Raw genomic sequence first — 25,849 nt, forward strand, 5'->3', positions numbered from 1 at the left:
CTGTTGAACCAGTGCCCGGCAGACATGCCTTTGGGCGGGATTTTGGCCAAAAGATAGGAGGCGGGAGCGCCGGGGAGAGCCGGGAGCCGTCCCGGGGGGCGGGCGGTCGGGGAGCGGCGGGGAGGGGGGGAGGGTCTGGTCTGAGCAGGTAGCGCGGCTCCGGCAGCCTGGCGAGTTGACAGGTGGGGTGGCACTCGCTTGTCAACTCATTAATTTTAAAACAGTCAGTTTGGGAGTGCTGCAGGATAGTCGGGAGGGCTGTGGGAAGGCAAGAGGTGGCCTCCGGGATGCCGGTGGTGGGGGGAGAAAAGAGAAGCCTCCAAAAGCTTGGAGGCAAATTTGCGTTTGGGCTCCTGGTCCTTGCAGCCCTTCCGCTTTGAGTGAAGGAAAACACTTTTTGTGTGTGTGTGCGTTAAGACTCAGCGTGGAGAGAAAGCCTCCGTCCCAGGGGAGGAGAGGCGTCTGCAGGGGACAGAGACCGCAGCTACCTGCCGGGTGCGCCCCCCACCCCAGGCGCGCTCTCTTTGGTCCCCCCCTTTCTCTCCCGCCCCCACCTCCTTATTGGTGCTGGTTTGCAGCGCTCGGCTCCTGCGCCTTCGCTTCGCGTTTGAATCTGGCTTGCCCCTCCGTATTATGTCTGCACTCCGAAGGAAATTTGGGGACGATTACCAGGTAGTGACCACCTCTTCCAGCGGCTCGGGCTTGCAGCCCCAGGGGCCGGGCCAGGGCCCGCAGCAGCAGCTTGTGCCCAAGAAGAAGCGGCAGCGGTTCGTGGACAAGAACGGCCGGTGCAATGTCCAGCACGGCAACCTGGGCAGCGAGACGAGCCGCTACCTCTCGGACCTCTTCACCACCCTGGTGGACCTCAAGTGGCGCTGGAACCTCTTCATTTTCATCCTCACCTACACTGTGGCCTGGCTCTTCATGGCGTCCATGTGGTGGGTGATCGCCTACACTCGGGGCGACCTGAACAAAGCCCACGTCGGCAACTATACGCCCTGCGTGGCCAATGTCTATAACTTCCCTTCCGCCTTCCTCTTCTTCATCGAGACCGAGGCCACCATCGGCTATGGCTATCGCTACATCACCGACAAGTGCCCCGAGGGCATCATCCTCTTCCTCTTCCAGTCCATTCTCGGCTCCATCGTGGACGCCTTCCTCATCGGCTGCATGTTCATCAAGATGTCCCAGCCCAAGAAACGCGCGGAGACCCTTATGTTTAGCGAGCACGCGGTGATCTCCATGAGGGACGGGAAACTCACGCTCATGTTCCGAGTGGGCAACCTGCGCAACAGCCACATGGTCTCCGCGCAGATCCGCTGTAAGCTGCTCAAAGTAAGTGCTACCCGCCCCTTCCCCACCTGGCGACCGCCAACCCCCAAACTCAGGAATTAACTCACCTGAGAGCCACCCTCAGGCTCCTAATCTTACCTATCACTGCAGGTAAACTTCCTTTTTTGGGAGGTGGGGCGGGGGCCTGGAGGATGGACAGAGTACAGTTGACAGTTCTGTTCTTTCCCCACTCACTCTCGTGCTTTTATTTTATTTTATCTTATTCTTATTTATATTCATCGGATGTGTGCTTGAGTCACTTTCTGGACTAGTGACACTTACGGAGTAATGTTGGCTCCTGGAACCCTGAGGTTCACGAGTGCCCTGTTCTTCGCAGCCTTGCTGCTTCGCTCTTTAGAGAGCTTTTGATTTGTTGCCAATACACGACTCCTAACTTGAAGTTTTGAACCTGAACAGCTTTTAGTTTGAAGAAATGGGTGCTGAACTTGCCTCAGTTTTCACTTAGGGCTTTTCTTTACTGTGTTGTTTCCTTTTCCCCAGTCTAATAAAATTAGCAGGTGAATTATTCCTTTAGACCCAGGAACATTTACACTAACTTTGTCTGTGGTCATCTTTTAAACAAGCACACAGACCAGAGAAGTTTATAAAGTGGAAGAAACAACACCTGTTTTTTTGCAATGTTTATTTTTACTAAATATTTTCCTAGAGAAGTATTCTGTGAAAGCAGGAGTGCTTTTCCTGTAGAGCCTCTTATTAATTTTATTCTTAATTGCCTGTGTCTATGAAGCCTTTATCAATTACAGATTTCACTTGAAGCTTTTCAGCATCCATTAAAGAAGATTGCTTCCTACCATCAGCAGTGTAAACGCTAAAACAAATCGCTCGCGGAGTGGTTACTAAAGCGAGGTCCGTCTAGTCGTTAGAGGGCACCACTACAAACAAGAAGAGAAGCCCACTCTCATCACGCACCCAATTAGAGTCTGGGACTGAGGGATACAAGCCCAGTTCTCTGGGTGTCATTGATAATTCATCTTTTTGAGAGATTCGCCTTAGGTAGTTTTCAAATGTTCGTAAGTTGAAAATGATGACCTCAATACAATCTTAAAGTTTTGAATTGAGAAGCATAGCTGATTCAGAACTTAGCAGTAATAAAATGGAAGTCTGATCAGTTTTTAAGCTGAGATTTTGACTTTGAGATTTCAGTTCTACTCGACAAGTCTGTATTGTTTTACACAGCTCACTTTATGTTGTAGTTCAGAGTGACCCAATGTGCTTTTAAGAAGTTTGGCTCTTGCGTCATTTCCATTTTTCATTTAAGGTCTTACCCTAATTATTCTTGACCATCTGGCTCAGTATAGTGTTAGAATTAAAGCAACCCAGTAGTCCTGTCACTCCACACCATATGCATATTTACCCTGCTACAGACAATAAATATACTGATTGTGTATAGGTTAGTGGAAACATTTCAACCTGGTTCTAATGTATATGTGAGTTAAGATAACTCTGAATAAATAATTTGGGTAGGTCATATTCTTTATAATTATCTGCAATTGACTGCATGCAACTTTAAAAAAAATTTAACTTAGCACATCAGACTATGGACCGTTATTTGAACTAAATGAGTTGTTTAGATCAGGCTAAACATGTTGTAGACTTGTTTGTTGTAGGGATGTTTGTTGAGTGTGCCCGTTTCTATGAATAGAACAAGATATATAGCCTCTCTCTTTAGGTTAGGCCCACCAGGAACACTAAATATAGTGCAAAAGTCTCTGTCATGGAATCCATTGCTTCTGTGTCAATTTGAGATTCTTACTGAAGAGTAGTTTATCATATTGGAAATTTAAAATTAGACTTTCAAGATCAGTTATTGTTGTTTTCTAGTTTTTCAAACATATAGATACATTTATTAAAACAAATATCTTCTTGAGGCAACATGTGTTAGATGTTTTTAGACTTTATCAACTTGTATTTTAACAAAGCCAGAAATAATTAGAACTAATCTACATAGCAGGGTTTGTTTGTTTGTTTGTTTGTTTTTGTGTATTACAAAGGCACAGTGAATCTGAAGCACCCAGTCCCTACACTGGTTCAGGCCACTGATAATGATTTTTATGTGCAAGGCCATGTACCTCAGATACCATAAAGAGTGTCCTGATTTAAAAAAAGAAAAAAGATTTCTAGTGTTGGCAAATATGGAGCAAGGTGCTATATTAACACAAGGTGATTAAAAACATCTAATTAAAACAACATATGTAGTATAATATTGTTATAAAATTCTTTCTTTTGATTTGTTGGGAAGATGTCATTGCTAAAAGTAAAAATGGTTGACATGTGACATCAATTTATATTTAAATAAAATTATGGTGAAATTCTGTCCTGCTTTTTTTGTGAAGGGAGAGGGTTGATCTGTACCAGCTCTTCATGTGGCCAGTTAGTGCAGTTTGATTGAAGTTGATTTTTCCTGTAGCCATGGTGACTAACATGCATTCTCATAGTTCTTGTCATTTCCTTAGACTTCACCAAAAAGGAGTCATGTTTTATTAGGGAGCTGATAACATTCAGTGAAATTAGAGGGGATATTCTCCTTCAATAAGTTTCTCTAATTTTCTCTTAGGGACTGAGATGAAGTGACCTAAGACAGCCAACTATATTTTAAAAAACAAGCTACATCTAAATCTTAAAGCAATAATATTTTGATATCAGGGTTATACATTCTTCTTATTAAATATTATTACACACAGTCAGTTTCTTCTCTCAACCTCTGTTTGACATTTTAAATGTAAGATTTATGTATCTTTAATATGGAGAAATATACAGAATTTTAAGGCAACAAACCCATAATATTTAATAAAAGTAATTATAGTCTATATATGGTCTTCTATTACCTAATTAATTTCATTTCTATTTTTCTATTGCTGTTTTCTTATTTGCTAAATAAAATCTTACGTATCAGTATTAAAATCAGAATTCTATTTGATGACTATAAAGCACTCTCTTTTCTTGTAGGGACAGTAAGAACATGTAATCCTTGCTTCTATGAAATTTTCCATGCATTTAAAAAAAATTCTTTAAGTTTTGAAGGAAGTTTTTCTTTTTCAGCTTCTCTGCCTAATTTTTAATTGTTATTAACAAATTTTATTTCAACTCTATTCTTGCCTTCCAAGCTTGAAAATACTGAAATTTATTTCAATATTTAAATCTAGATCTTTCAAGTTTATGCTGGTATGGTCAGTCTTTTTTTTAATGTAGAAAAAAAGAAAGCAGAATAAGTAAAAATTTAAGAATATAATCGAAAGTTATCCTTTAAAATTTATAACATTATTATAAATATAGCTATAGAAAGCTCTTTTAAGATGAGTGTTCTTTCTCTTTTCTTTTCATCCCCATATTGATGTTTTATTTGAATCTTTAATTTATTTTAGTTGTCTTTTTTTTTAACCTAGAATGTAGGGACTAATGATTAACATGGTCATTGTAAGTTAATATAACATGCAGTTTAAAGTTTTAATAAAAGTGCCTGGAATGGGGAGTGGAGACTATTGGCTGAAATGTTGGACCATTAGTAATGTAATGTTGAGTTTGAAAGATTTGGAAATCTCACTCTCTCCTTCCTACAAATCTAATACCAGTGGTTGACTGCCCTGGACTTGCACCTTATTAGGGAAAAATTTAAACTTTTTGATACGTTCTTCAAGAATTTGCACATTTATTATCCAGAAACCATCATATTTATATGTACACCTATGTGTGTTTGTGTATGTATATATTTATATAGACACTCAGTAAAACTTCATTTACCTAATGAACATAAAATCAACTACTGTTAGATCTTATTTTGAAATGAAGAGATAAGGATACATTTTTCTCAGGGAAGTATAATTTTATAACTCCATATTTTTATTCATTGCAAATAGTCATCATCTTTCTTTCCTAGGAGGTCAGCTGTGCAGCCCTTAACTTTCACTTAATGAAAGATAATGGTGCAGTCATCTTGTAATGTCTCACATATGTTATTCTTATACTCACCTTTTTATATGGATATTCAAAGTTGATTGCTATCTGGTTTCCTCATATGAATGTGATCCAGTGCTGATGCAATAAAAAACAAAATTGTCATCTGCAAAGCCAATGAGCTCCTCATCCTTTTCATATGTCTTAACATTTTGTTAATCTTTCAACTGCAATGATTCCTGGATCACCTGATTCTTGACTTTTTATGTGTGTATTTATTAGTCTTCTTTCCATACACTGCACTTAAACGCAGTTATGGTTTTGATGCTATATGACCCTATTTTGTGTGATTGACTCTTCTCTCTTAATTGTTCTTGGCCAATTTGCACTTTAGTTTTAATCCTAAGATAATTAGTTATGTCCTTTTAAAGAAATAAATTCACAAATGAATATCTATTAAAAACTCTTTCTTCTGAATATGATACAAATAATTAGTAAAAATATTCAAGGAGTCTAAGACTGAATCCCCAGAACTCTTGGGGTTTGATCTTATAATGGCCCATGCGTGTCTTAAGTGCATTTTATTATGTCTTTAAAAAAAAGGACAGTTCCTATTTAGTCCAGCTTTGCTTTCTCTGACACAAGTACAATAATTTTGTAATAGGTATAGAACTTGGATTCTTTTTAAAAACTGTAATTATTGTTATTTTTTAATAGTAGTAATATGTTGTTTTGTTTTTTATTTTTAATATGGTTCCTGAAAAGTACAGGGTGGCTTGTGAATACAGTGTGAGCAGAAATTAGGACATAAAGACCACAAATAAACAGCAGTAGACAAGAACAAATGACAAAGGGAGGCAGGAAAAAGCATTTGCTGGATTGAAGAGTGGTGAGTAGGAGGAGAACATGCAAGTAGGGTTCCAAATCCTGTCCACAGTTATTATAAATTCCATCAAAAGTCCTCAAGGAATTATAAAGCTATTCTTTCATTTGAATGCTATAAAAGTCTCACAAAATTTATTCCAAGATAAATACATTCCATTCTATAAATTACTTTCTTGTCATAAAAATGAGCATATTTTATTGGGATAATTGGCTTAGCCTTAAATATCTTTATTGTAGACTTGATGTTGGTTATATTTTTTCCACCTGAGTAATGATGGAATTTCAAACTCTAGGAGTCAAAAGAAATATACAGTTTAATTCTAGACGGTCCAGATGAACTTCTAGGTCCACATTCTCCTCTACCTGACTTTAATTTTGGTCCGAGCACCCAGACCATTGCTAGAACTGCTCTGAGTCACAAGGAATTGTTCTTTATCCTGATACCTGCTTGTGGCTCATTTCCTAATTTTAGATTCCAGATAGTACTCTGACCTCATTGCGTGTGATTTTCTTCCTGACTTCAGCATATATTCAGTGTACACACAGACATACACTTTGCACGTTTAAAGAGGAGAAGTGAAATTACAGATAAAATGGTGGGGAGGTGGTAGGCTGGTAGGGCCGCCCTTTCCATCTTCACCTTCTTTTCTTTCTGTTCCTCTCTGGACCACTGTCCCTCATTGCCTTTTCAGTGGAGACATCTGAAAGGTGGTGGGGCATGGATCAGGCCTTAGAATACGATAGAAGTACAGCTCAGGAGCCAAATGTTAGTGATTATTATTATTATTTTTAAAAAATTCCTCTAGCTTCCCTCCGAGGTAGGAAAGAGCACAACGGTAATAATTAGAACACAGTTATGGGTTAGAGAGATGGGAGAAAGGCAGCAAAGGGATTATATTGTGAAGTGTGTCCCTGCTGAATGAATGTGGGTGACTGGTCACAAAGCTCCCAGAAGGAGGATGGCCAGATGTGGATCTGCTTATGTCTGGGCAGCTCTGAATGTGTATTCCAGAGTTTTGTGTGTGTGTGTGTGTGTGTGTGTGTGTGTGTTGTGCGTCTTTGGTTACAGACTCAGTATTCTTTTATCCCTAATAAGAAAGCTATCTGTCTCTAAAGAATGTAACCATGAATATTTCTTTCAGGCATCTGTGATTTCTGAATCCTTTTCCACCTAGTCAGAATTGTAATTAATTATCCTGCAGGCCTTTTTGGACTCTAAGGGAGTTGAAAATCATTTGACATTAGCTGCTTCTTTGAAATTAATACATGTGACTATGAAGTGAGGCACAAACTTTTAAGTTCTAGACATATATCTATATGGCATACAATTGAAATGTATATAATAGAGATACTGCATTTCAATAGCAATATTTTTATTACAGAGAATGAGAAATCATTGCCACAACCTAAATTGTACAAAATCATTTCAAAAATCCATGCTGGTCTACTTATAATTTTTTTGAACAATAAATTTGAACAAACTTTATACCCTAGATTTCCTTGATTTTTTTTCTTACCTCCTAGAACCAATTAGAAAGGCTTTAAAATGGTGGAAAGATCTTTCTTTCTTTCCAAAAATTATTCTATGAAATTGCAAATAAAAGTTGTATAGAAGTCATTCTCAAGTCCTAGTGTTTTCAAATTATGTTCTAAATTTTTAAGAATTACCAATTTTCCATGAACTGTTTTCCTTCCACCCTTTCCCCACTTACTCATTCAGTAGTTTCAAGATTCTAAATGATTATTTCATCAAGTAAAGTCAACCTCAGAAATTTCAACAATTTACCACATCAGTCTTAATCTTTAGCAATTATTTTGAATTATTATTGATTCAACCATGTTTAGTCACATATTTTTATCTAGGAAATGGCCATGGTTCTGTGTTCCCTTTGGAATTAGGAGGTTTACAGAGCTAAAGGAGATAATGTAGATCTGGGGCAAAATGCCCTACTAATGAAAGACTTCTTCTTTTATCATAATTCTTAAGATGGATAATACTAAATAAAGATTAAATTAGTTTTAATCTAAATTTTCTCTGCCTATTATCAAGACTTCTGGGTAAAATATGGTGATTGATATTTAAATAAGAGAATTAGAAATGAATGAACCATCAGCACTACTGATTTACATACTGAAGGTAAAGATCACAGTTTAATTTTATAAAGGCACATACATAACTCCTCTTTTTCCTTTGTGGACTTTCATGTGTGTATTACAGTTCCTTGGACAAAAGTTCTCTAATTCCACTTATACAAGTTGAGAGGCTTAAAACTAACATAGGCTTTTTCCCCCACCTTGTTCCAGAAAATCTGTGGAATTGCACCAGAATTAGAAGAGCCTGGATTAGAATTCCTTGTAAGCCTAGAGTAGAACGTGTATGCTTCTGAAAATGTGTTTGGTAGACATATGTCGATTTCTGGAACATTGTATTTGGCTGAGCATTGGTAAGATAACCTTGCTCTGGCTGGGAGCTCAGACTTCAAACATTTCCAGTGCTCCAGGCACCTGCCACACGCCCTTCACTCCTCTAAACAGAAAAGCTTTCTGTTTAATTCACAATGATTAATAGGCTTCCCAGTCTATTACAGAGACAGAGAAGCAAATAAAAACCAGGGAGGTAAGGATATTGATAGTTGAAATATTTGTTGGCCTAACAAAAAGGAAGAAGACCTGAAAGATAAAATGTTCTGGATTTCTGGGTGTATGTAATATCTGAGAGTCATTTGAAGAAAGGTTAAATTTATCCACTGGAAAGTAATTGTCAATGCGTATGTGGGGAATTTCACTTATCTGAAAAACATATAATGTGGAAAACATCTTTCAAAGAAATGTAGCACGCCCCCCATAGTATCACATAATAGGTACAGTTGTCAACTTTGTTTCCGCCAAGACCTGGAAAGGATATAAAGCATTGGTGGCGGAGGGGCATATAGGCATAAGTTTGAGTACATAGAACACATTTTAAAATCTGAATATAACGTGGAATCTGAATGGAACAGATTCATGCATATTTAAGTCTAAATTACCTACATGTGAATTAACTGCTTTGCTAAAAATAAAATATTTCTTAGTCTAGGTTGGCATTCTCCTGATAGCCTGTTTCTAGGCCATTTCTTTTTATGGGTTGTTGAATAATCAGAAAATACGGAAGCTAATAGCTTACTCTGTAAATGAGGCACAAGTATAAATAACAAATACATAGATAAGGAAGATGGATTTTAGTTTTGGTGTATGTATATAAAAATTAGAAAAATATATCTTCTTTCAGGGAAATTATTCTAAAATAAATGGGAAATTGAGTTTAAGAAATTACGTTTGTGAATATTTTTACTTCATGCAGAAAAAGCAGAGCTTAGAATAGTTAGTAAAATGACCCAAATTCTGTTCATTAATTATAAACATCAGAATACCACCTTGTGTTTATATAGCACCTGTCTCTTAGTAGGTAGCAGAACGATGACACAGAGGTTTTGTTTTTATTTATTTTTGTTATGTGTTTGGCTTTCATTTTGTTATGTTAATCAATACTTGTTTGACTGTGTAGTTGGAAGGATGACGATCTCATCCGTATATTACCAATTTGAGAATATATTTAGAAAGACATGTGACTTCTGCTGGTTTAGAAATGCCTAATTTTCTCCAACATTAGTTGTTAGAGCTGCTATTTTTATTGTACTATCAGGTTTTTCCAAGTTTTTTTTTTTTCCTGATCAGTAATTGTTTCCTTTTTTTTTTTTTTTAAATCAGTCAACTACTCACAAAGCAGAGAAGATAAATAGTCTTAGTATTTTCACTGGATTTTTTTTCCTACACAAATAAAAGTCCTGAGTAGCACTGATTACAAAGTAGCCTCTATAATTGACTAATTCTGCTTTTGAGACTCAGCAGTTGCTACCATAATAATCCACCACCATCTTGAAACTCTTGGTTCCATGTTACTATGGAGGACATCTTACTAAGCCATATTTTTCAGTGTTTTCAGACTCATTTACAAAGCCATTGTCTTTTTTGGGGAACTCTGAAAGTAAGGATTTTTTTCTTCAAACTACCGATTCATTGGAGAAACTAGTGTTACAGATTCTGTTTTGTTTATTAAATTAGCTTTGAAAGAGTCTCTTAAAATATATTGGGTTCTTCCAATCCCCATTTGATCCACAACAAGCCTCCACCACCATCGTGTTTCTGTATGCAACTGCTTAGTCCAGCTTTTATTTTATTAGCATTATCATATAAACTTAAATATTTGCTTACACATGATCCTTATAAGTAACAGATCTGAAAAATGAATAGAAAAGAAAGATGAGTTTACATTCATGGTTTGCTAATTGTTAATAGTCATATTTAATTTTCTTTGTAGCATGCAAGCAGTTTATTGAATTGAGCTTTACCATAATTCATACTGAATGCCACTGCCTTATGGAAATTTTAGTAAATTATGTTTGTATAATACAGATTTTTTTGAACTACATTATTGTTTAAAGAAATTCAGTTTAGTATAAATTTTTCACTTTTGTTACAATTCATAAAATAAGTAGAGAAATTAACAATTTTAATGCAGTTTATTATTAGGAGTTTAAAAGCCACTAGCTAACAGCATCTGCCTTTTATTTTTATTATGTGAGCTGTTGTGTATATAACATCCTGCATACAATAACCTCTTCATTCTTCTATTCTAATTTATACCTATTTGTTACTTTCCAAAGGTCCTGGAAAAATAACTTCTTATGTTGCTTTGTCACAATGCAATAAACCTGTTTTAAAATTATGATCAACCTTTTTGGCTTTAACAAACTATAAGAATTGCCCACATATTTGCTTTGTGAGGAAAAAACATCTGGCATGCAATGAGTTATCCTTTAGTGATTTATGTCAAGCAGTAGCACATGTACACTCAGTTCCACAGTTTGTGTTAACAGCTATTGTTGGACCAGGCATTTCTCCAAAGCTCATGAGTTAGGGAATGGTAATTATAGTAAGTCGTATATTATAAATAATGCATGTATGTTCCGCATGAGCTGTGTGGGATTTCGGCCCATTTGCTAGAACATAGCTGCATAATGATTTGTTTGGATTTTGTTGCAGATGATTGATAGTGCAGAATTTTGGCAATGATGTAAATTACTGTTGGGCTGCCTTGAAAATTTCAGTACAAGTGGTGATTTCTTCTCTTTTTCTGTGTGCTTGTCTAGTCTCGGCAGACACCTGAGGGTGAGTTCCTTCCCCTTGATCAACTTGAACTGGATGTAGGTTTTAGTACAGGGGCAGATCAACTTTTTCTTGTTTCCCCCCTCACAATTTGCCACGTGATCGATGCCAAAAGCCCCTTTTATGACCTATCCCAGCGAAGCATGCAAAGTGAACAGTTCGAGATTGTCGTCATCCTAGAAGGCATTGTGGAAACAACTGGTGAGTAAAAACATAGATATGACATCAAGTTTCTTTATTCCATAATAATATTATATTTATATGCACAAGACCTATCATGGATTGGGTTAAATGTCTCAGTTTGCAACAATGAAAGTAATGACTTGCCTCTTATTTCTTTTTAACATTAAGTTGATACTGCTTGGAAAATGAAGATTTACTGTTGCCATGACTGCATAAGTAATGTTAACTCAGGAATACTTACTGAAAAAAAAAAAGGGAAATTGAGATGACTCCTAGAAATGATTATGATGTTCTTGTTTAATTGTAGACTTGGATTTCCTATAATCATATTTTTTATAAAGATTTAAGGTTAAAATAAATTCAGGATAATTAGTGAGCAGCCTGAACTCAACATGCATATTCTTGCCTTAGGGATGGTGATTCGTGTGTCACTGATAGAGCTTTGATATGCTACTATGTGCAACCTCAGTGGAAAATTCTGTGTGTGTGTGAGCGTGTGCTAAAGCAGCATTTTAATTTCAAAGTGGGTCAGTAGATTTCCCCAGCTGAACCTTGAACAAAACATTTTTAAAAGGAGATTTTTCTCCTTTTTCTGCTTTAGTATAGCTGTGTGCTGTCTGTTTTTCCTTAAGATGCTGTATAATGCTGGTATGCCCTGAATACTCACAATTTGCTACTCCCTGAGGAGAATAAGGTTGGCAAAGAAAAAAAACAATAAATCAGAGTGTATTATTTGCAGCCTGAGTATTGCCAGTTGATTTGGAACCTGCTGGAAGTTTGAGACTAATAATGGGATATCTACATAATTGTATCTATCTAGCTGTCTATTTGTCTATCTATCTTGAGTTTTACCCTTTCTACAAGTAATGAGAAGGTATGAAGTATTTTCGCTCTCAATTTTTTTCTCCCAGTTTCATTCTAATGATCTTAAAATGCTAATTATTATGTTTAAACTATAGAACTGAAAGTAACAATGGGAATAACATAGATACATTCAAGCCTTGTACGAAGGTGGGAGGAGTTACATAATGAAGAAATCTCCCACCCTGATACAAAGCTTTGTTGGAGCAGCAGGGGGAGGCTAGCCGTTGTGATCTTTGTACACGTCTTATATTACACCTATTTGAAATTTGGGCAAGATGCTTAATCTCCATAAGCCTCTTTTCCTTCTGTTTAAAAGGGGAATAATGTAATAACCACCGTGAAGCTGCTTGTTGTATCACTATTATTTTATTATCATTAGTGCTTTACTTTAAAAATTAATATTTTGAGGATGGTGAGTAAAGACATAACTCATCAACCTATATCTGAAATTTGATTTCAGTGGCTAATTTTATGGTTTAAATTGTCTAGTTTTTAACTTAAAAATTGAAATGATGTCACAGTCTATTTCTAAAATATATATTGATAAATAATGAAACTAATTTATAAAGCTTTTTTCAAGAGATCTTTACATTTAAATTTTAATTTTTATTCATCTCATTTATTGAAGTAATAACATATTGTTAAAGCTTAAACAGCAGATGTTTTTACTGATTTATTTTTTAGAGTATACAGTTTTATCTTCGACACACCTGATTATAGTTTACTAATTGCTTATTATTTTAATAACTCCCATGAGCGAGGTTTGTTTCACTTGACACCCTTAGCAATCTTTCATTAGTTTTGTTTGTCTATCCATCCATCCATCCATTTTTCCTACTTATCCCTAGTTAGTGTATATTCCTAAGACAGAAAAATTTTCCACAAAATCATAGTGCAATTAAGAAAAAAATCAGGATTTTGAACAGTGATACAATGCTATTACTTGGCTCATAGTCCACATTCAAATTTTATCAGTTGGCCTAGTCATTTCCATCATAGCTATTTTTTCCCCTGGTTCAACATCAATTTAAAGATGATGCCCCCGCTTGGTTACTTGTCTTCTCAGTCTCCAGGTGGAATGGCTCCTCGGCCTCACTGTCTGTTCTTGACCTTGATACACTTGAAGAGTACAGGCCAGGTATTCTGTAGAATGTCTCTCAATGTGGATTTGTCTGAGTTTTCCTTATTCATTAATTCTTTTCATTTTTGACTTCTACATGGGCATCTTAATAGAATATTGAAGCAGATTGTTTTTAAAATATGCATATGTATTCTTGACTCAACTGATGCTATGTGTCTTCATCAGAATTCAGAGGATCGTGGTTAGTAACTGATATTCTACATAAGGTCATTTGGAGTTTTGTAATATTAAATTATTCATCAGGACTGTAGATTTTATTTTAACATTTCTCCTTCCTCCTTTTTTCTTTTTTAAATAATGAACTGGCAGAGACTATTCTCTACAGAAAATGTGAAAACTTGTCTGAATTTCTTATTTGGAGATTGCCTTTTATGAAGAAGATATTAAAGTCTGCTTCCTCTTAACCTCTTAACTAAGCCTGTTTTCTAGATCTAATATAGCAAATCACAGCAGAAACATTACTCATAATTTATAGAATTTATTTGGTGGAAAATTTATCTGACATTTTATTTGTGTATATGCCCTAATTAAATCACATACTGTTCAAACTCTGTAAAATCTGTCTGTATTTCCAGACCTCCCCGGGTCTGGTAAAAATAACATAAACATGTTTAAGTCTATATCATTTAAAACTTTACTGAGATTTATTTAGTTTCATTTTTCAGGATGTTTTCTCCTTTATCTTTCCATTTACAATATTTTTCATAATATTTATTGCTTAGAGTAATACAGATATGATCCTTTGTGATGTTTTGAGACAACACTAATACTAGTTTAGTTTCATGTTTTTTGCTACACAGGCTTGTGACTAAATGTTTACTCAATGTAACTTTCTGTCATATTTGGCATTAATACTAAGTTTTTATCATTCGTTCATTAATTAGATATGTAATTGAATGTATACTGTGTGCTTGAAAGTCTTTGAAATGCTCGCAATATAGTGGTGACCAAGGTGGGCAGAATGAATCCCCTTCCTCATGAAGTTTCTATTCTAATTGAAGGAGGCAGGCTGCACAACAAAAAGACAAATAAGCAAGTATTATCAGATAGTACTGTGTCCCGAATACAAACCAAAACAAAACAAGACGATGGAATAGAAAGATTTTATCCCAGGCTTAAGTGGACAGTTAGGAAAGGTGTCTCTGAGAAGGTGACACATCAGCGGAGACCTGTCTGTCAAGAAGGACCCCCTCCCAGCTGCAGGGAGAGTGTGGCAGATGCTGAGAAACAGCTGGTGCAAAGGTCCTGAGTTGAGAACCAGCTTGATCAATTCCAGGAACTGAAAGAAGGCGGTGGTGGTTAGAGCAGAGTGAACAGTGTGGAGACTAGGGTAAAAGGAGTCAGAGAGTTGGGGGCACCTCTGCAAAACAGAGGACTGCATCACATTCACAGAAAGAGTTGAGATTCCATTAAAAAGCAAAGCCTGCATTTATATGATAGAGTAATATTTAGTCATCTCAAACTGTATCTAACAAAACACACATTTTTTTCTAGTGGGTTGCTTGTAGTTTATTTAAAAACGATTGACCCCAATGTCTAGGAAATGTGTAAAACTTTAGACAGTTTCTACTTTTTCATCTTAATGATCCTCCCCACACAGCACCTCGCCCCTCCCCGATTGCTCACTTCACAGCAGTCCTCTGATAAGAATCTTCTGATCTCATTTAGTTTTTGCTTCTTCCCTTCCTGTAGTCTCAGCAGGAGTGGTGGCGGTGGAGAGGGGGATGAAAAATTAGAAGCTTCCTCATTTCTTTGAAAGTTTCGGCTTTCTACTTGAGACTCACAATCATTAATTTCCCCACTTCCTTGGAAATACTCCTTGGTGATCAGATTTCAGGGATTGTTGCTTGCTTTGCTTCAGATGAGTTGGGCTTTTCCTTCTAACAAGGAACACAGAATTTGCTTCTTCATGACTAACCTTTGCTTCTCTGCTCATGTGGCAAATTTCTAAACATAGGTTACCTCTAAGTCTTGCTCTTTTTGCCGCTTCTCCCAGGAGGGAGAGCACTGCTAGAGGCAAACAGCACTGCAGATTTGGCTCATTAGAACTTGATGCTTTCAAACTTCAATCTGCTCTCTGCTGCTATTTGGCAGCCTTCTTAATTGTCTTTTCTGCACTCCCAGGCTGTCTCCCCATGGGATCTATTTCAGACCTTTTCTCTCGCTCCATGCCCCCGGTCCCAGCTGTCCTGTCCCTTCCTTGGCATACCATCTCTCCACCTAGTCTACCAAAAAGAATGTGACACTTCCATTTTTATACTCTCATTTTTACTCTCTGTATCCTTTTCTTGTGGTTATCTTCTCTTTCTCTTCCCTGGTGTTGGTGTGGAAAGTGCCCCAATTCTTCTCCAAAACCATCTGCTTTATCACTGTGTTTTGCATCACCTGTGACTCAGGCTCTGACACTTAACATACCTAATACTTCAAATCCCTTTGACTCTAGTTGCTCTCAAAAATGTCCAGGTCTTTCTTCATGAAAAACATGCAAAACCCCATTATTCTTTCCTTTATACTCAAGGTTCTTTCTGGGATTCAGAGACACCACATTCTTCCTCTCTTTTTCTGTTTTCTTTAGTTTATATTTTCCAATTGTTCCTTATACCCTGCCTGGCTGCCTCTTGCTCCTCCTCCTCTCTCCTATCAGGGTTCACTCTTGCCTTCTTTTGTTTTGAATTTGGATACTTGCTTTTCTTAAATTTTTTTTTTTTAAAGAAAGCAGTTACATGTCTAAGAGGTGAGGCAGGTAACTCTCCAAATAAAACTGTTTGAGAGAAATCATTACTCCAATGCTTTTAGTAATCTTCTTGGCAATATAAACAGGTTTATGTCTTTCATCTCTTGGACTCCTCTGCTTAATGCTCAGCGAGTTCTTGTTTGTTTGTTTGTTTGTTTTTAATGAATGTACGATGTACTCACAAGTCCATCATTCCTTTTTTCTCCAGCTATGAAATCTCTTACCAGCTATGGCTTTGTGTATGCCATTAATTTCTAGAACATTTTTCCACTTGGGTGTCACTATTTTAACTCAGAGTCAACTTGTCTAAATGCCAAGTAATCCTCTTATCCTCATCTGGGAAGTTGATTTCATTGTTCATTCCAGAGATCCACGTTGGGCACCTATTACAAGCTAAACAGTATTCTAGACCCTTGGGGGCACATTAGTTAACAAAACAAAATTCTTGCCCTTGGGGGAACTTATATTCTTATATAGGAGCCGGACAACAAAATGAAGACGTGCCTCATCTAGAATGTCAGAGAATGATAAGTATTATGGAAAAAAAATAGAACAAAAAGAGAGGGACTGGGAGTAGGGGAAGTCAGGGTAGGCTGCAATGAAAAGATGACATTTAAGTCCAAACGCAGTATCTTGAGCAAAGCAGATACCTGGGAGAAGGGAGCTCCAAAGGACTAGGTACTTGGCTGCTGCTGTCTCTTAGAGATGTCTCACAATTCAACTCTCCTCTTTAAAATCACCTAATAATAATACTTCTAAATTACAGCAGTTGTCTCAGGAATGGGTTAAGTAGGTCTAGAGTATCTGCTTATATGCAGATTGTGCACCATTGTATGGTTGCCTGGTGAATTTGCCTACAACTCTAGTTTCATGATATATCTATGCTCAAACATCCCTGATGCCTGCCAATCAAAATACATGTGTTTCTTCCTGAAAAAATTAGGCTGCTCTACTTCTGTAACGTCCATACACTGATGCTCACTATTGACTCTCCTGTCTGCCATAGTACCATTGTCGCTGCCTAGGATAGCTTTTCTGTCTTCTCTCACGTGGCTTAACAGCTGCCATGCTTGTTCAGTCTGGGCCCTTTAGTCTATGTGCTTTCCTTTAATAACTTTTATAAAACTGTTTTTTACTATGAAAGGGCTATTAAGCAATGCTCATTATAGAAGAAACTTTTAACAATACAAATACAGAAAATGAAAACTTTACTCTTAATTTCAGCTGCTGTACAGTTAGCATAGTGGTCATTAGCCTTCCAGGTGTCTGCATTCAGATATGTTGTTATTATGCTGCACGTGCCGTTTTATAACTTGCTCTGTTGTATAATGTGTTGTTAATACCTTTCATGTCAAATTACAGTTCTACACCATTTATCTCAGTGGCTTTATTGTGTGCTAGTTGTGTATCTATCTTAGTTTTTTATTATCTATCTCCTACTTTGAGAGTTTTAGGCATTTTCTTTTTAATGAGCTAGATACTCTTACAGTCCATAGTTTTAATTTATTTACCACCAACTTTAATATTCTATGTAAATTCTTAGAGATGGAAGTCCTGGGTAAAGGGACATATAACTCTGTTGGCTTTTAATGTTTATTTCAGCTATACAGAAAGTTGATACCAATTTACAACTGTATATGAAGGTGCCCGTTTCCTCATACCCTTGTCAACAATGGATATTATAATTGGTTTTATTTTTTTTCCAATTTGACGTGATTTATTCTTTTTGATTACTAGCAAGGTTGAAATTGTTTTATTGGCTATGAATCTTATTTCATGAATTTTCAGTTAATAGTGCTCATTTTGCTTGCAATTCATTTTATGCATATTAAAACACATTATTTTAAAAGAAAACATACTCCTAGTAGTCTGTACTATTATCACAATTTTTCTTTATGTATATATACATGTATAATTTTTTCTTACTCATCTTCTATGTGCTTTATTACATCTGTAGATAAACTGTAGACTGCCAAGATTGATTGAGGACTTTGTTTTGTGGCTGTATTTTCTTTTCTGTATGTTATAGATCCCAAAAGGTGGCAGGTACCAGTACACACAACTGATCTTTTCATTGTTATTGTTAACTGATTTTAATAGAGTTGCTTTATTATATGTATTTAATAGACTTGCTTATAGGCTTGCTTTCTGAGTCACAAATTTTTTATAGGAAATTAATCAACAAATGCATGTTGATTATCCATGTTATGGTAGGTATAAGACAGTGCGAAGATGATCGAGGAGAAAGCCCACAGACCAAAGGGAGAAAGAAGTTGAGCTGAATTGAGTATTAACAATATGTGCTCAAACAGATGTATGTCAGGCTACAGTACAGTACAGGCCTAGAGTAGTGGTCCCTGATGGATTTGTTCTGAGGGAGGTCTGAGAGGCCCCTGAAAGGACACAGCATGAAGTAAGATAAGAAGGTGAAGGTCGTCGAGAGGGTTAGGAGAGCTGGGCATCCTGGCCCAAGGGACAGCAAATGAGAGTTCATTTTGTTAGAGGGGTCAAATAGTTGGTTACAGTCCAAGTATGGAACAGGTGGAGGGAAATTGGCTGGAGATGAGCCTATCCTTGAAGCATAGTTTGAACCTAATTCTACAAGCAATAAAGCCCTTGAAGGGTTTTAAGCAGGAAAATGCCATGATCACATTTGCATGATGAAAAGAACCGTCTGGCTGCAGGTGGAGGATGGATTGTTTGGGGCTGAGACCGGAGACAGACCAGTTATTAGGCTGTTTCAATTGACCAGACCAGAGGTAATTGGGTCCTGCATGAAACTGTCTGGCTCAGGCAACTCTGTGACTGTTGAAAGTAATGAAAAAGGCCTCTGGTTCCAAAGCCGTTACTTATGATTAAACAGGAATGGAAAAAAAGTGTTCCAGGATCCTTCCCACTGAAGTTTTGCAGCTTACTTAGAAGCAGCTGTGACACCCAAAGAAACAAAAAGACAAATTGATAAAAATAAATAAAACAGCATGAACAGGCCACTGACTCTTCTCCTACTAGTGAGATTTTCTAATGAATAAATCACAGAGCAGAAACTCAACTTGGGGATAATTGAAATGGGCCTACAGGTTTCCTCTATGAATGATTCCCCAATATTTAGCTTTATTATTTGTAATTAATCATTATACTTTAATGATTCTTCAGACGCTAGCGATCAGCAAACCCCTAGTATTATTGCAAATGAGGTAGTGATACAGGAGAATGGGGCCAGAGACGATGGGTGTGTCCCTAGGTCTTACCCTGCCGAGTGAGGGTCTTTGGCTTCACACAAGAAAGAATTCAAGAGCGAGCCATAGTTGAGTCAAAGTAGGTTTATTCAGGGAGATACACACTCCATAGACAGAGTGCAGGCCATCTCAGAAGGCCAGAGAGGCCACGAGGCTTGGGGTGTTTAGTTTAAGGTAAAAGTAGATACACATTCCATAGACAGAATGTGAGCTGTCTCAGAAAGCAGGAGAGAGTGACCACAAGGTGTGGGGGTGTTCGTTTTTATGGGCTCGGGAACTTCATATGCTGACAAGTGGGAGGATTGTTCTGACTACTTTGGGGGAATGGCGGGGATTCCCAGAAATTGGGCCGTCACCCACTTTTCGACCTTTTATGGTCAGCCTTGAAACAGTCATGGCACCAGCTGGCGTGCCATTTAGCATGCTGCTGTATCACAGTGAGCATATACTGAAGCTCAGGGTCTACGGGGGGTTGAACCTTCTGCCGTCTTGGTGCCAGTCACTGTGTCATTCTTTTAAGGGTTGTGCCCTGCCCCCCACCCCCACCCCGTCTCAGTAGTACTCTGCGGACCACTGGAAAATCTATTCATCCTTCTTCATGGCAAGTTCTGAATCATTAGCCTGTGAGCTCTTCATATGCGTTGCAGTTAGGACCTAAATCAGAGATATCTTGATTTACCTCTGGTTTTCCTGTTCCTGCCCAGATTACTGTTACCTTTTAAGGTAACTGCTTAAAGTAAACTAGTTTCAGAAGACTTTCCACCTTGCTAAGCAAAAGTCCATGATCCATGGATCTGTATATATGGAAAACCTCAAAGTACCCTCCCACCCTCCCAATAACTTCTATGATCATATATGTTTAAAATATTCACTGCTTCTTAATTGTGATTTTTTCTCTTTTAGAGATACCATTTAAATAATTTGTTGAGTCAGAATAAAACTCAACTTTTTGAAAACCATAGATTCTTTTTTAGTATAAGGCAACTTTTTATGAGTAATTCCTAAATAAAACCCTGCTTTGTCATTTTCTTTTTGGGTGTTATAGATATTTTTCCAAGGTCTTTAAAAAATTAATGCCTAACTACTGAAACATGAAGTAGGATGACTCTTTCCATTTGCTGCAACTGAAAGATTTCCTGGGACATGAGGCTTTCAGTGCTCAACCAGGAGCTCTGAGTAAACTGGAGTGCTTAGTCACCCTACGTGGCAGTCGGAAATGTTTGTTAAGCCTTCCTCAATGCCCACTTCAATTTAATTGAGAAGTTTGCTTTATTGGTGGTGGAATAGGTCTTTTCAAACTTACGATTGGAGTTACTCCATTGTTTTCCTTGCTCTGCCTTTGTCAACATTGAAGTCTCAAAAATTCTTAAAAAGAGTATATTTCTCTATTATTTTCATTGTTGTGTTTCATAGACTATTTAATTAATACAATCCTTAGCATCTTAGAATGGAAGTTTTTCAGTTGTGCAGGAGGTTGGTGTGGGTAAATTACTAGGCGTCAGGGTGAGTTGGGGAGGGTTGACACTCTGTCACAAATTTGCCTATAGTTCGTATGAATAAAAGAAATCAGCAGACCGTATGGATAATCTAGTTGTTAAATATAAACATGGGGGATTGTAATTAATTGGGGAAAGCAATTTTGGTTAAGATGTGGCATAGTCCAGTGACAAAAAACTTCATTTAGAAGTTAGACATTAACTAATTTTCAGAGATTTTTTAAGTCAAGTCCTGGGACTACCTGACTTGGAATCCCATGGGATGCTTATTAAAATGCTGACTTTGGGGCCCTCGCCTAGACTTACAGTGTGTTTGTGAACTAGGAAAATTGCATTTGTAACAGGCACCCAATTGATTCTTACAAGAATATTAAAATTTGAGAACTCCTATTTCCAGCAACTAGTAAAGACACTAATATTTATTGAATTAACTACCCAACTGAAATCCACCACACTGACATGTGATAAAAATGAAAGAGAACATAGGTCTCTAAATTGCTGAAGTCTTCAGAGATGAAGCTTTGTGTCGACTCAGACTGTGCTGATCAATGTAGCCAAATGCAAATTAATGTGGGTGGAAAACAGTGAAAATAAGGAGTATGAATTAAAATGCATTGCTATTCATCATCATACCCAAGAACAAGATGTGATAGCTATTGTGGAACATCGTGTGAAGATGTAATATAAATTCCAAATAAGGATGCTAGTGTCACTCGCTGCTGGGGAGAATGATCGCTGAAACCACTACACACGTGTTTGACCGGAACATTGTATGCAGGTATTTACCGTTACATTGAAGGGATTACCATTTTGTGTAATGCAAAGTTCAGAGGGACAAGTTTTATGATTTTACACTAAGACTGACCCTGGCAGTTAGTCATTAAAGCTAAACTATTTGTGGGCTTTGTTTTCTGGCGTAAATTTTGTAGAGATTACAGAGATGAAAGAGAAATGCACTTTTAATAGGAAAGATTTCTGATCCACATAGAATGAGTATATCTTGACAAGCAAGGATTCTAGGCACAAGTTGACATTGCTTCACTTTGATTGGTTATTACTTTGTTCTTTCGATACCCGAGGCTCTTTTTGAAAAAGAGCTAAGATCACTGACCCATTCAGCTTGTAGAAGAGATCTCAGAACGGAAATTCAAGAGGGAAATCCTGGCTAATGTTATTATTTTTATAGTTGAAAATGAATGTTGAATAAGATAAAAATAGTATGAAATTATTTTACAAACTGGGGCATTTTGATATTCATTAATGACAGTGCCAGTGCCATTACAATATTGAGAAGCTCTTGCCAAGGGGCAGGGGAGGAAGGAGGATAATCAATTCTTTGTTGTCCAAGGATGACTTACCCTTGGAGCATCACTTTCATTGTGTTGATTGTAGATGGGCTGTATTTGCTGAACCTCTTGTGCCAAAAATACATTCATAAGCCTGAGAGTAGGTCTACTGATGATCCATTCTGGCTGCCCAGTTCAGAGAAGAGTGATGTCTAGACCCTCTCAGGGGGATGATTAGATTTTAAAGGCTTTTAGAGAAAGAACGTCTTGGTCTCCCTGGATTATGGTCAAGCGATCTTTTTGTTTGTCTCTAAATTAATTTTTAATACAATTTAAGCCTTTTATTTTATTTTGTTGAATTTTATTTTTATTTTAGAGTTCTTGTCATGTCAGTTGGAGAATGTCTTGCCATTAGTTTTCTGAGCCCCTTTTGGGCACATGGAAGCACCAACTCTGTACTATACTCCAGCATTTAGTACAGATAAAATCTGATTCCATGGAAGGAAAACTTTCTTCCAAAAATGCATAATATGATGGATAACTTTGGGAAGGGAAGAGTGCCTGGTGTCTGGAAGATAAGAGAAGGTTTGGACCTTATGAACTGAATGCATGTCCGTTTGTGTATAAGCTCTCAGTACTTTTTTTTTTTTTTAGTACTTTTTCTGTGCTAAGGGTTTACTTTCTGACTCATGTTCCTGATTCAGCAGTTCCCCAGAAATGGCTCCAATCCTTCCGTATTTGGCAGCACTACTTAGGGAATGTAGAGAGAAAATGATGTAGCCTCTTTGTATGTGTGTATTTATTCAGATTAGCATTATCGGTTCCAAAAATGTTTTAACATGTGTTATCTGTTTCTTTTTGGTTTTGCTTTGCTCTACATTTATCCCAGTGGCCTTTTTTCAACTATGCTTCATGACCCTCCATATATGTTTTTATACATTAAATGCAGTGTTTCTTTGAACTTATTTGGCTTATTCTCTTCATTGAGTTAAGATTTTAATATTTTATAGTCTGTGAATTATAGAATGGTACTGACACAGTAATCCCTTATCAAAAAGTTTAGGTGTCTTAAGTTTTTAAGACCAGTTTGCTAAAATTGAGGACAGACTTTGGTCTTGAACTTTTAATGTCGCTCCTGTACAATATGCAGATGGTCTTTTGCTTTTTATTCAGTCTTGACTGTAATGTGAATCCAGTCTAACAAGCTGAGTTTTGCTTATCTTTTAAATGTGCCTAACACATTACTAAAGAAGGGACCCGACCTTTCTAGAGTGCCCTCCTCTGTTCCAGGTTCTACTAGACCGGCAGTGCAGATGTCAGTTAAAACACTGGGCCTTATTAGAACTGATCATTTAACCATGTCTGCCCAATATGATGTCTTCCCTGGCTTGGATATGCTTGGTAAAATCTAATACGCTGTTTTCAGCTCTAAAGAAGCATATTTCTTCCTTTTCTTTACGCTAGAAGCCATGATATCAGAACCAGAGGAAGCTGAGAGGAAGAAAAAAAAGTCCCATTTATGATTTTTACAACTTAGCTTTAAATAATAGAATTGGAATGATGGTATTATAAAGATAAAATACACCTTGGTAATAATCTAGTTAAAACAGGAATGGAAGCTCTGATTCAGTGAGGAAAAACTACTTGCCCATCTTGTCAGAACCAGTTGGTGGAAAAGTCTGGAATATATTTTTGCATTTTGGGTCTTATTCCAACATTCTTCTCATTGCCAACGAAGATTCACTTATTTAAGTGCAATTCTTGCTTACGTATTTTAAGATAATTTATAATGATGGAGATTGTGTTTTGTAAAGACATGTCAAGGATTTTCTCCCTTATTACTAGGGTTTAAGTTTTGAATCAGATCAGCTATTTGCCTAGCTGAGTAGAAGGGAAGGCCAGTTGCGAGATCTATGCCTTGTAAATAAGCCTGGTCTTGAACAGCATCGCAAAGTCCTTTTTTGGGTATATGCAATATGAGTGGTAGTTATTGAGATCACCATATTTTCAGTAACTATGTATCAACCTCTGTATGTCAAGCAATGTGCCAGGCACTGGATCACAGTAATGAATAAGACAGTCTGAGGGTCCCAGCCAACAAAACTCATGATCCAGTGAGAGGTAACGCTCACACAGCCAGTGAGAGTAATGTGAATTGGGAAATATACCATGCTTGTGGGAGATGCATAAAGACCACAAGCTATGATCAGAAAGGACAAGGGAGTTGGCCAGGCCAAGAGGGGTGAAAAGAGGTTCTTTGGGAGAGTGAACAAAGTTGGAAGACCTCAAGTGTAGGAGAAAGAGAAGACTTGCTATGTTTAAGGTACTGAATGATAATCTCACGGTTAGAGATAGAATATGTATGGCATAATGGGGAAATGAAGGAGTCTAGGGAGATGGTAGTAGAAGAGTAAAGGCTGGAAAATGTAGCACTTTTAAGTCATTTATGTGTTTGCATTTAATTGTTATGAGTAATGAGGAGCCAGAGATGGCTTTTAAGTGGAAGGATGACATGATTATAATTGCATTTTAGGAAAAAAAATCACTCTGGCTGACCATGTAGAAAGTATTAAATGGGAAAAACTAGAGGGGGTGTTGATCAATTAAGGTGTTAGAGCAGTAATTCAGATGAGAAGCAAATATCTGCTGCTAGTAGATTTTGGGAAAGACTTGTTGAAAACTTCAAGTATGTAAAACTTCATGTTGCCCTTAATGAAATTTGATGCCTGAAGATGAAGGAGAAGACACTTCAAATGATGAAAAGGTGCAGACTTGGGAGTGCAAAAATGTAGGGACTATACAGCAGAAGAGTCTCTAAATTCAGATTTGGACTGAAGAGTGAGATGCATAAGCAGAGGAAGGCCAAAAAGTAAGGCCGGAAAGGTATTGGGAGATCATGGACCACCCAGAGCGCCAGAACTTCAGGTTATCAGGCAAAAAAGAAGGTATCTAGGTTTTAGAGCAGGAGTGTGCTGTGATCAGATTTGTAGATCAGGAGGGTACAGGCCAGATTAATAATGTGTAAAATAAAGAACAGCAGTGTATAGAATATTGTCTTTCTTGTTTCATTGTGTTTCATGTTCGTTTTGTCCCTCCACAGAGAGGAAAGATAGGTTAAAGGGAGATAGTTTGAACTCCTTTAGCTTTTGAAAAATGCTTTACAGCAATGTGATATGTAGATTTTATAAATTAGATGAGATGCTTAGTGCTTCAGTTAAAATAAGTGGTCCTAAATTACTATTTTTAATTAAAATTTGCTGTAAAATTTTATTCTTTAAAAAATATTTAGGTCTTTAACATGATATTTTAAAGATCCACTACAGAGTGTTATAAAAAATAAAGTGTCAGATTAGAACTGGCATTTAAAAACCTTTTTCAGAAGAAATCTGTGAAGATATTGAATTCATTCAATTATACATTTGTACTCTGTAATTTAAAATGAAGCTCCAGAGAGGATTTTTGAATCATGCTGCACTTGTCTTTCAGAATTCTTTAAGATATAAAATTATGACTCTGGAGAAAAATAAAATCTCAGAAATTAGATATATGTTAAAATTAGATCAATGCTTTGTGCG

General features: G+C 37.1%; 1 protein-coding gene across 2 annotated transcripts in view; it reads left to right on the plus strand.

Moving 5' to 3' along the window:
- The first annotated feature begins 443 nt into the window (after positions 1-443).
- The window catches only part of KCNJ3 (potassium inwardly rectifying channel subfamily J member 3), a 120,005-nt gene continuing 94,599 nt past the window's right edge, over positions 444-25,849 (plus strand). Inside the window, exons 1-2 of one of the 2 annotated variants that reach the window (XM_006196172.4) lie at positions 444-1,335; positions 11,319-11,535. In XM_006196172.4, the coding sequence (XP_006196234.1) occupies positions 634-1,335; positions 11,319-11,535 (919 nt within the window). In that variant the 5' untranslated portion in view covers positions 444-633. The remainder of the gene's footprint in view (positions 1,336-11,318; positions 11,536-25,849) is intronic. The other variant, XM_031678516.2, reaches the window with a different exon arrangement.

The sequence above is a fragment of the Vicugna pacos genome, chromosome 5, assembly GCF_048564905.1.
Source record: "Vicugna pacos chromosome 5, VicPac4, whole genome shotgun sequence".
In the NCBI taxonomy this organism is placed as follows: Eukaryota; Metazoa; Chordata; class Mammalia; order Artiodactyla; family Camelidae; genus Vicugna; species Vicugna pacos.